Source organism: Caretta caretta, chromosome 1 (genome assembly GCF_965140235.1).
Source record: "Caretta caretta isolate rCarCar2 chromosome 1, rCarCar1.hap1, whole genome shotgun sequence".
NCBI lineage: Eukaryota > Metazoa > Chordata > Testudines > Cheloniidae > Caretta > Caretta caretta.
The window spans coordinates 48,787,524-48,799,790 of NC_134206.1; the positions used below are offsets into that span (position 1 = coordinate 48,787,524).

Consider the following 12,267-nt stretch of genomic DNA (forward strand, 5'->3'; position numbering starts at 1 on the left):
GCAGCACAGCAGCTGCCTGAGAGAGCCTGGCTGGGGAGATGGTGGCAGTGGGCTGCCTCCCCCCCCCCCCCAGGCCCGGCTGCCAGGGACAGGAGCCACGCGAGCTGTAAATGTGCCAGGGGAAAGAGGGGACTGCGGTTCACTCAGCCCCTGTCCCCAGTCGCCGGGCTCAAGCGGGAGGTGACCTGCCACCGCCGCCACCTCCACAGCCAGGCTGTCTCTCAGGCAGCCACCATACTGCACAGAGCAGCAACCCAGAGTGGCTGGCATGAGAAGTGTCTAGTCCCCCCCTTCCGCTCCCTGCCTGGGCCTGGCTGCCAGGGGCAGAGGCCAAACATGCCAGGGGGAGGCTCAGAGGGAGAAGGACACAGCCCCTCTCCCCCCTCTCTCCCACCCCGGAAGGCCAAGCAGAAATCTCGGGGGGGGGGGGGGGGAGAGGCACTCGACCCTACATGCTCCTTCTATGCATCGTCTATGGCAGAGAGCAAAATAATTAGCAACTAAAAATAATACCAACAAATTATCCACAGCATTCAGGCTTGCAGAATCCAAAAGGCCACACTGCTGCAAGATTAACTATTTGTCTTTACCTTTCTCTGTTTTGGAATCAGTATGCCTCTGGCCCTCACCAGCTGCTTCCTGCCTTCAGCCATATGTTCTGGCTCAATGGGCACAAGGCAATGCCTTTAATGCTTTACTGGCTGGCTTTTTAAAAGAGGCAAAGATTGCTTTAAGAGGGCTGGCTGGTCTTTTTTTATTTCTTTGTCTTTTAAGTGTTGTTTTCTTAGTGCATCCACATGAACTGCTCTGCTCCCCTGGTTTTAGAGGGTGCTGTGCAAGGTTTGTTAGGTAAGGTGTTGCCCATCTTTAATTGCAGTACAAATGATGATTGAAGAGCATTTGCTTTTTAGAAATTCCTACAATATCACTCACAGTGAAATACAACAAGCACATTTTTTCCAGTTACTTCAGCATAGTCTTTAAATATGTACATTTTCTCTAAAGTTAAAAAAGAGAGTAAAATAAATAGAAAATAATAAATGTGAGAATTTTGCCATTCACTTCAATAGGAGTAGGATCAGTATGGTATGCATTATTGACTTTACTGTGATTGCTGGTTTACCTATGTAAATATGTATTTTCAAGACTTCTGAAAATACCTTTGACTCTCATGACACATGTAAATGGCTAGCTGGATCCTTGCCTACTGTTTGTGTGTACAATTACCTGACTTTCACACACAATTGCATGCATAAATGTATGCATGAACTTATGCGTGGACCCCTGCTTTTCTTTTTGGAACTTTGGCCCTATGAAGTATGGCAAGCTTCAGCTTGGAAGGTATTAATGTATTCAAAAGATAAACCCTGAATATGATTCACTAGTAATGCTAGTTACAGAGTTTTTAATTACATTCTGTATATTATGGCTTATGGGGGATAATAACCGAATAATTTTGAGCAACCAGATCAGAGATTTGTTTTTAAGAGAAAGTATGTTGAAATCAAAAGGGAGTTGTATTCATATTAATATGAGCAGGGTTAATTCAGTTACATTGTTCTGGTGTCTTTTTCAACAGTAATATATGCATTTTAGCCTTTTAGTTATTGCAAAGTAATATGTTTTTATTGTGTGAACTATTCTAGTTTTTTATCTATTTTGTGTGGATACTAATAAATGTCTTTTTTCTCCTTTAGATCAAAAAGGTTGCCATATATTTGTGTCGGAATAACACTATTCAAACAATGGAAGAGCTTCTTTTTGAACTGCAGCAGACCGATCCAGTAAACCCTATTGTCCAGCATTGTGATAATCCACCTTTTTACCGCTTTACTGCCAGCAACAAGCCCTCAGCTGTTGCTTCTGGTATAAGCTAAATATTATTATTTCAGCTATGACTTTATACCTGTTTTTTAGTCTCAGTCTCTTTGTTCAGTTCAGTTCTGGAATACAAATAAATAATAATGACACGTATAAGTCACAGCACCTACTAGCGTGGCTGCATGCTCTGCAAACCACATGCACTGAATGACGGATTCATTTAGTTGTTCTCTCTCGTGCAGCCTACTATAGTGCTTCTCTAGAACTCAGCAGGATCTTGGTGAGACTGAGCTTGAGATCTGGTGTATGTCATAGGGTCATGTTCTCTTTGACCACCTTGTTCTGAAAGTTGCAGTAGACTTTCAAAACTAGGACTGCAACACAGTTAAGGTGCTAGCTTGTCAATAAATCGGTGCTGGGGAATGCCTGCTGTGATCATGGGATTGCTGGTCGCACACTGTTCTGTAATATTAATGATAGAAGAACCAATTCAAATAAATGATGAACTGCACCAAACCCTGACAGCATCTTTTTAAACTGGTAACGAACAGGGAACACAAATTTACAGGACATGCAAGATTCTGGGAACTCACTTTTTTTAGGATGTGAAACAAGACCCTAAAACACATGTACATGTTGCATGGATATGAATGTGTGTGTAGTATATGCATAATGACCAATTTTACTGTGGCCTTTGACATAAATCTAAAGTTAAAGTTTTTTATTGTTATTTTAGTATGAAAGAAAAGCAGCTCATGAAAAGACTATGTATATTTGTATGCGTATGTAATTTAATGGGTGTGCTTGTTGTCATCTCACATACAGGAACTACCTCTAGCAGTAATACTGTTGTAGCTGGCCAAGACAGTTTTCCTGATATAGAGGAGAGCAGGATGGTGAAGGAAACTGATGAAAGGTTTGTAATCTGTTTCTCCAAAATGTGCGCATTTAAAAAAAAGATTTTAAGGGCCAGATTGACATCAGCTCATGTCAATCAACCAAGCTCCATTGACTTCAATGGAGCCACACTGATGTAGACTGGCTGATGATCTGTCTGACCAGGAGCATTGTTTTTATCCCAGGAGGAATGTTTTTAAATAGTCATTCAGGAAAGCAGTAAAAGCAGGCTGCAGAATCTCCTGTTTCAAAAAGTTGATTAGTAACATAAGCCTAATATTGTAGGTACAGCCTAAGTATGTGTGACACCTAAATTGAGCAATTTGTGCTACCTAGCTCATGTTGTAGGAACCAACTGGACAAGAGAAAGAGAAGTGGGGGAATCTACTGAAAAAAAGAATTTTAAAATCTTTTAAAAATATTGGGTTTGATCCCATACTCTTTTAGTCCATGAAGAGAGGATAAAAATCTGTGTGCAGATCAGTGTTCCTGACTGTGCAAAGAAGCTCAGTATCACTCTTCCTTTTTAGGATGAGGTGGCAGATATTGGAAGGACCATTTTCTACATCTGAAAAATATTCTGCCCAGCAATCCTGAGTCACTTAATATATTTCCAGCCTTCTGTATCTTTCATTTCTTACTGTATGTATATAATCTTGATAAATTGGAAGACTGGGCTATAGACAACAAAATGAAATTCAGCAAAGACAAATGTAAGGTGCTACACTTAGAGAAGAAAAGCCAACTTCACAAATACAGAATGGGGGATAACTGGCTTGATAACAGCACTGCTGAGAAGGATCTGTGAGTTGTTGTAGAACACAGCATTGTGAAGCTGTTGTAAAAAAAGCAAATGCAATTTTAGGTTGCATTAACAGAGGCATAGAACGCAAGTCACAGGAGGTGATAGTACTGCTCAACTCGGCACTAGTTAGGCCTCAGCTGGAGTACTGTGTTCAATTTTGGTCATCAGTGTATAGAAAGGATGTAGAGAAACTGGAAAGGACTCAGAGGTGAGCAACAAAGATGATCATAGGGATGGAATGCAAGCCATACAAGCAAAGGCTGAAGGAACTGGGTATGTTTAGTTTGGAAAAGAGGAGATTGAGGGGGAATATGATAGCTGCCATAAAAAAGATGGAGAAAAGTTGTTGTCTCTTGCCACAAAGGGCAGGACAAGAGGCAATAGGTTCAAACTACAGCATAGTAGATTTAGATTAAATCTCAGAAAAAACTTCCTAACAGTAAGAACAGTAGGACAATGAAACAGACTGCCTAGGGAGGTTGTAGAAGCTCCTTTGCTGGAGGTTTTCAAAAGGAGACTGGATAGCCATCTGTCTTGGATGGTTTACACACAACAAATCTTGCATCTTGGCAGGGGGCAAGACTAGATGCCCTTTGTAGTCCCTACTAACCCTATGATTAAAGCACCCATTAAAGCAGATTACAAAACAGTAGAGTCACAAGTTAAAGGGGCACACCATTTCCAGTACCACAGAAAAGTCTATTTTCTTTTTCTTACTAAATCCCTTTTCTCTTTAGACGGGAAATACGAATGAGCTGCAATAACGTCAGTGAAGGTCCCCATTGATGTTGAATTAGTTTATGGTTCTTGATGTCCACTAGCATCATTTCAAAGTCCCATTTTCCACTGGATCAGGGCTCAAATGAGCAAGAACAACCAGCTCAGAGATCTTCTCCTGTAGTTCCCCTCTTTATAACCACTTTGAACTATTTCTTTGTTAGGTCTTATAAATATAAGAGGTTGCCATTTTCTCAGCTCAATCTCTTAGTTTCTCTATAGAGTAAGCTTGGTTAGGCATTCAGATGTCATGCTGTGGAGCATGGTATAAAAACTTCATATAACAGAGAGTGTGCCAAAAACTGATAGAGGTCTCAGAGTAGGGAGCAAAAAGATGCTGTGTGTGAGCAAAAAGAAAATAAACCTCTTTGCCTTTGGGTGTCCTTCTTATTTTTCCCTACAAAAATGTTTATAGGTGTATTGTATTAAATTGGTTTTTTTTTAAATGGCAAAGCAAACAACTGATACAACATTTTTCATTATGTGCCCCAGTTGTAACCTGCCAGCAATTTCACAGTGTCCTGTCTCTCACAAAATGTAGATATGGCCAAACCAATTTTTCAGTAGTAGTGTGCTGTGATACTTTTGTATTCTTATGTCTGATTTTGTAAGCAAGTAGTTTTTAAGTGAGGTAGAACTTGGGGGTATGCAAGACAAATCAGACTCCTGAAAGGGATACAGTAGTCAGGAAAGGTTGAGAGCCACTGCTATATTTAAATGCACAGATGTAGAATTGTTCTTAGTGTTCTCTTTGTCATTTGTCTCTTTGTCTCTTGTAGTCATTTTTTTTAAATAATAAGGTGACCTGAGCAGATGTTGTGGATAACTTCGTCTCCAACAATCATTGTTCTTTAAATATGTTTATGATAAAAAAATTCTACAGTAAGTAATAGAAGTTTTGCCACCTGCTCTCATAATCACAGGCCTGTTTTGGAATAACTAAGTAGAAAATATTCTATAATGAAACTAAGTAGAAAATATTCTAGTTTTTGTGTTGAAGACACAATATCACATAAAAGGAAACCCTGAGTAATGTGTAAAATGCCATTTACTTGTCTAGAAATTTTTTTGATCTGGCACAATGTCATCATGCTGCACCATAGCTTTTCAAGGTGATGTTGCATTGTGTCTTGTCTTGTGATGTGATTTCTTTCTCTGACATCATAATACTGTATTGTTTTGATATCAATGTGTTTGGATGTTATATTGTGACAGTTATGTGTTTTTATTGTCAGCATCTGTTACATGGTTTTCAAAGTGACCGCTTTCTCGTATTTGCAGTCTGTCTAGCTATATTCTTACAGAGTTCAGATGTGGATAGAATTTGACATTGTGCATTTCTTCATATGTGTTTTCCTCCCAAAATATATCTTTTAGTACACTTTTCAGGGTTTTTTTAAAGACTGCCACAATAATATGCTAAAACAACGAGGAGTCCTTGTGGCACCTTAGAGACTAACAAATTTATTTGGGCATAAGCTTTCTTGGGCTAAAACCCACTTCATCAGCTGCATGGAGTGAAAAATACAGTGAGCAGAATATATATTCTAGCACATGAAAAAATGGAAGTTGCCTTACCAAGTGGGGGGTCAGAGCTAATGAGCCAATTTTCCCTCCCTTGGTATTCACCCCTTCTTGTCAACTATTGAGAATAGGCCACTTCTACCTTAATTGAATTGGCTCATTAGCACTGACCCCCACTTGGTAAGGCAACTCCCATCTTTTCAGAATTTTATTTAGGTTGCAAAGTCAAGTATTTAAAAGTAGGAAATACCATGCTTAAGGTGTTCCTTGAAAATTTGGTCGGAGTGAGCATTTACTACAGTGGTTTGCTTTGTCTAAATAAAGCATTTAATGAAGATTTTTCTTGTATTTCAAGGTTCAGTAATGTAATCAGAGCACACAGTCGACTAGAATCAAGGTACAGTAATAGCTCTGGCGGATCTTACGATGATGATAAAAGTAAGTGCTGACATTCCATTTTATGCAATTTCTTGGGTGTATTGGTGGGAAAGGAAATGTTTCTTGTGACTTGAAGAGAACACCTGATAAAGCTGTCTGTATAGTCTAGTCACAGCATAGGAAGCTATCATTCCAGTGGCTTTCTGTGTCACCTTATTACCTTTAAACTGATCTTATAGATAATTCCTTTTGCTAGCTCAGGACTCAGTAGGCAGAGGCAGAGCTTCATTGGAATGGGGAAAGTGAGATACCATGCAAGCAGCAGCACTTGGGTGGGGGCATTTTCGCTTCGAAAATTATAACACTTCTAGGGGCACTATTGGGAACACACACAAGCATCAGGATTTACCACATCAGTGTAACAGAAGTAACCAGCACTCTCCCTTAGTACCTGGAGATGGGGAGCAGGTCCAGGGATCCACCAAGACATCTCATGTCAGCAAATCATACCCCATCCCTTCCATTCCCCACTACCTGCAACTTAATTCTGGCTCCACACTTGTGTTGGGGGAAAAGTAAAAAGGGCTCGTTGTGTCTGTCACCCCCGCATACCTACTCTAAACTGACCATAAATTGGCCCTTGGTATTTATCTAGTAAAGAATATCAAGAAACACCTGGTATTTCAGTTATTTACTAAATTATGTTTGGCATTTGGGAAGTCTGGTAGTATGAATTCATTTTTGCAATGGTCTGTAAACAGGCTGATACACTGATTTAATTTAAACCCTAAACTGCATCTTAGAAAGGCCAGTCCTTTATACAGTCCCTTATTCCTAACTGATAAAAAAACCACCAAGGTGAATCAATGATATGGCTCTGGTCATACAGTACTGTCTTGTTCAACATGAATAATAAATGTAATAATGTTTTATATCTTCTGTTTGTCCAAATGAAATTCTTTTGACTATATTTTTCATAATAAAAAATAGGAAACTTATCAAATGTAATGTAATAACCTATTTTGATTATTTTAAAATATACAAATAGTTCCTTTTGCATGATTGTGAACAAATAGAAAACCAGTAAATATTTATACAACATTAATTAATAAAATAAATATTCTGCAACATACTCAACCTACATTTTGCTGCAATTTTCCTTCCCTTGTGTGGCTTGCTAGTGCTGAATTCTTCAGCAAATTGACAGTTCTGCTGCAAAGGTTAATTAATGCAGCAGTGTTCATGTGATTTTAATGAACTATGTTCCAATACAGAACAACGTTAATACGTTGAAATGCTTTCTCTACAACACGGGCTTTGGGCAAAGTAGGTTCAGAGGAATAGCAGCTTGCCTGGGATTACATGATGAGTGAGTTGCAGAACCAGTAATCAAATCTAGGAGTCCTGACTCCCAGTCACTGATGTAACTCCCTCTCTTCCTAGTACTGTTCTGCTGGAGGTTGGGTGGCTCCGAGCAGTATGTCTTTGATTTACAGGCCATCACGAACCTCTCCCAAAGACTACACTGAATACAAACATAGGGGCTGGAGATGGGTTTGATTGTAGAGGTGGGTGGGTGAGCAAGAGAAGCACTGGGTGTGTGTGTATGTGATTGCAGGTTTTGAACCTGGGTCTGTAAGTCTCCAGGCAGCGTGCAGACTACTGCCGTCATCCAGCAGCTCACTGGCACTCATGACAAAGGAGGCTATCAGAGCTCTAGCTCACGAAGCGCTCTGCCCATTAAGTTCCTGATAGGGGGAGACGTGTGGCCCAACTGATTGTCTTGGCCACACTACTTAAACCAGAATGAGACACAGGAAGTTGTCTGAGTCACTAGGTGGATCCCTGGCTGGTTGCCTGCCACTTTGGACCTTGAGTCCTGAGCCCTTCCTACCTGCCTATTCCTGCCCTCCTTATCCCAGATTCTCCTCTGCTCCTGGTTTCTGCTTTCCTGTCTTGCTCCAGATCCCTGATCCTCTGCCCTATTCTTGACTCCAACTCTGGCTTGACTTTTGACTTTGACTCCAAATTGACCATTGGCTTGACTCTTGAATCCACCCACATGCCACTCCTTACAGCATGGGCCTGAGAGAAAGTCAAGAGATCTTTGTGGGCTGAGTGCTGATTGGAAAGAGGCTTGGAATTGTGAGCAAGAAACTACAAACTATTTTCTGAGTCCAACTTTACTGAGGAAAACAGGACTTTGTAGACAGTCTTCATAAATAAGTAGGATTTCATCAAAGATATACCTGATTCTAACATCAATTTGTCCCGCTAATGGAAATAATCCTCAAGGGGGTGGATGTTGGCTAAACTCTCAAACCAAAAAGGGGTATCCATACTGAGTTAAACATTTCTGTAACAATTGCTTCAAAAGGAACAGTTTAGGGAGACTTCAGGAAAGAGAGAAATACACCACCACTCCACAAACCCAAGATGGAATATAGTCACACTTCCATCCAACCCTCTGTTTGTCTTGTTAACAAAATAAAAAACCTTAGTTCAGATTCTTCATTCTCTTTTCCCTCCAGTTTTAGTGTCTGTCAACTTGAATTTTACCTAAGTAACTCATGAATTTAATCACACACCATCAGATACCAAAAACTTCATGTTGCTTTCCATGATTAGAAGGATGGATCAGAGATACAGTTACAGTAAACTAAGATGATAGTTATAGCATCATATAAAATCCCCAAAACATCTTGCTAGTTTTAAGTGGGGGAGAGGCAAATCAAAGTCTTAATTAAGAAAAGTGAGAGTCTCCATAGGTCTGTCTCCTCAATTCATGTCTGTGACTGAAGATCCCTGTTTTTATCTGCAAGCTTTAAAACTACATAATTATTGGGACAAGGTTTCCTTCTGACAAATATCAAGATGTAAAGTATATGCTTTAAACCAGGGGTGGGCAAACTCCGGTCCATGTCAGGCCCATCAGACATTTTAATTTGGTCCTTGAGCTCCCATCAGGGAGCGGGGTCAGGGGCTTGCCCCACGCCACATGGCTCCTGAAAGCAGTGTCATGTCCCCCTCTGGCTCCTACACATAAGGACAACCAGGGGGTTCCGTACGCTGCCCCCACCCCAAGTGCTGGCTCTGCAGCTCCCATTGGCTAGGAGCAGGGGCAGCACCTCCAGACGGGGCAGCGTGCAGAGCTGCCTGGCCACATCTCTGTGTAGGAGCTGGAGGGAGGACATGCCGCTGCTTCCGGGAGCTGCTTGAAGTAAGCGCTGCACAGAGTCTGCACCCCGACGCTCTCCTGTGCCCCAGCCCCAGCCCTGATCCCCCTCCGAACCCCTCGGTCCCAGCCCGGAGCACCCTCCTGCACCCCAAACCCCTCATCCCCAGCCTGACCCCAGAGACCACACCCCTAGCCAGATCCCTCACCCCCATGAACCCCAACCCCCTGCCCCAGCCCAGAGCCCCCTCGCCCACATCCCTACCTGCTGCCCCAGCATGGAGCCCCCTCCTGCACCCTGAACCCTTCATTTCTGACCTCACCCTGGAACCTGCACCCCCAGGCCAGATCCCGTACTCCCTCCCACACCCCAACCCCCTGCCTCAGTCTGGAGACCCTTCCCATACTCTGAGCCCCTCTGCTCTACCCCCAGCCCGCAGCTCCCTCCTGCATCCCAAACCCCTCATCCCTGGCCCCACCCCAGAGCCCGCAGCTCTAGCCGGAGCCCTCACCCCCTCCCTCATCCCAAACCTCTGCCCCAGCCTGGGGCCGCCTCCCACACCCTGAACTCCTCATTTCTGGCCCCATCCCAGAGCCCACACCCCCAGCCGGAGTCCTCACCCCCTCCCACACCCCAGTCCCCAATTTTGTGAGCATTCATGGCCCACCATACAATTTCCATACCCAGATGTAACCCTCAGGCCAAAAAGTTTGCCCACCCCTGCTTTAAACGGAGGTGCCTAGATACTCATTTAGAGTTCGAGTGTGGCATTTAGCCACATCTCTAAGTAGATGGGCCAATCCTTCTTTCTGCTCTCCATCATGCAGGCCAAGTGGCACAAGTTCCTTTATGATGATGCAGCCTGCTCCCTTTAGCATGCCTAGCCAGCTGTGCAAGCTTATGTAGAGGGGTTCTTTGTCATGGTCTGCTCTCCTCCCCTTCCTGCCCCAGGTTGTATGCTTAAGGGCACATGCAGGGAGTAGTCTCTGTACCCCTCTGGGCACAGAGGCTGTGGGTTTTCTGGACCTTTGTGCAGGGATCTTAGGTGAGGGGGTGGAAGGCTTCTTGTGCTTCTTACATAAATATTCACCCAGGGGTCCCACACGCACTCTCCCAAGAACCAGGGACAATCTTGACTTTAATATAGATTTAATAGAATAGTTATTGTACTGTATATTAAATAGATTATTGAATAATAAAAAATCATAGCTATATAGTGCTTTTCATGTGCAAAGCACTTGGCAAACATTAATAAATTATCACAAGTTCTTATAAGGCAAATAAGTGATATTTCTGTATATTTATAGATAAATATCTTGTTTTTTAATGTAACAACAGCTTCTCACTAAACCTAAACTAAATAGATATTTGAGAAGCTTAATAAATATTTAATCCCTATTGTAAAAATTGTATCACACTGAAGATATTTTTCACATTCCTTATTTCCTCCTCTTAATTCAGCAGATTTAATTTTTGGCTTCTTCATAGCATCACTCAGCAGGGCACCTGCTGATAGTTACAAGAATGTGTCACTGGTAGAGGGCCCTGTACAACAGATGCCTTGCCATGGCAGTTATGTTGGCTGAACTTTACTCTCATTTTTTAGGAGAGAGTCCATTGCTTGGTGATTTGTGATCTGGATCCTAAGCTACTAAAAAATGACACAAGGAATTCAGCTGCAGCCTATAAAATTCATTGCTGCCTGCTTGGACTCTATGTTACATTTTCAGCATAGTGAAGGAGGAATTAAGCATCCTTCACTTGTTATTGCAAACTCATGTCCTCTCGCCAAATATTCTGAACTGAATTTAGCATGCACATTGTTTTAGATACTAGATAATAAAACTATTTGGTTTTTAAGTCATTACAGACTAAAGCATGTTTTAATATTTTACCATGCAGATGATCCTGTTTCTCCATATACTAGCTGGCTGTTGAATATTGTGGAGACCAAACAGCCACAACCCTTGCCAATGCCTTACAATGGAGGATGCTGGGCACCACTTGTTGACTACCTCCCAGAAACTGTCACGCCACGGGGACCCCTTCATAGGTGAGCAGTACTGAAATAAGTCTCCGCTAATTAGATAATTGGTCAAGCACTTAGGAAAAATCACTAATACATTTTACTGCTTCCCAACATTTCAGTGTTAAATCAAAAGGCCTTGCAATTCTAGTGCCTTGTTAAAATTGTACCTTGTTTACTTTGCATGTGATCATATATACTGGTAGGAATTTGATTAAAGCAACCATACCTGATTGACAGAAGCTGAACATTGTCATTCCCGAACCTAACGGACTGTTATTTGTAGCACTTTTTTGTGCTATTCTAATTTTGCTATACATATGCTAGAACTCCTCTTTTACATAATCTACATTGACATTAATAATATTATTTTCAATAATAATACTTAACAGCTAAGTACAGTGACTTTAAGTATTGTGATATCTTTTTGACATTAATAACATTCAAAAGGAAGCTTAATTTTGGAAAATGCTGAGGATTTTGTGACTTCTCCAGTATAGCTTTGTATCAATTCATTTTTCTTGCTATATGTTCCATGTACTATGATAATTTATGGCAAAAGCTGGTCAATAGCACTTCTGTGACTGTCTTCATAATTTATCATTTTTTTTATCATTATTAATGTTGTTTTTAGTATTGCTACTTCTTTAAATAATGGTTTGGGTGTAGAAACTCGGGACCTAGTAAATGTTAGCAGTGACTATCAGAGCCAGCCAGTGTGCAGGCTGCCTGCCTCTGCCAGTGGGCCTCAGTTCACCTGTATCAAACCTGCTACATTCTAGTCCAGGGCTTCTTTTGAGTGCTGAATGGCGATCATGCTGAACTGTACCAAACTGTATGTTGGATTAGTAATGAAAACAAGA

General features: G+C 41.6%; 1 protein-coding gene across 8 annotated transcripts in view; it reads left to right on the forward strand.

Annotated features, from left to right (window-relative positions):
- FRY (FRY microtubule binding protein) overlaps nucleotides 1-12,267 on the forward strand; it is a 375,793-nt gene that overhangs the window by 267,329 nt on the left and 96,197 nt on the right. For all 8 annotated transcript variants that reach the window (XM_048847137.2, XM_048847131.2, XM_048847143.2 and 5 more), the window contains 4 exons: nucleotides 1,698-1,866; nucleotides 2,647-2,737; nucleotides 6,180-6,262; nucleotides 11,281-11,431. In XM_048847137.2, the coding sequence (XP_048703094.1) occupies nucleotides 1,698-1,866; nucleotides 2,647-2,737; nucleotides 6,180-6,262; nucleotides 11,281-11,431 (494 nt within the window). The remainder of the gene's footprint in view (nucleotides 1-1,697; nucleotides 1,867-2,646; nucleotides 2,738-6,179; nucleotides 6,263-11,280; nucleotides 11,432-12,267) is intronic.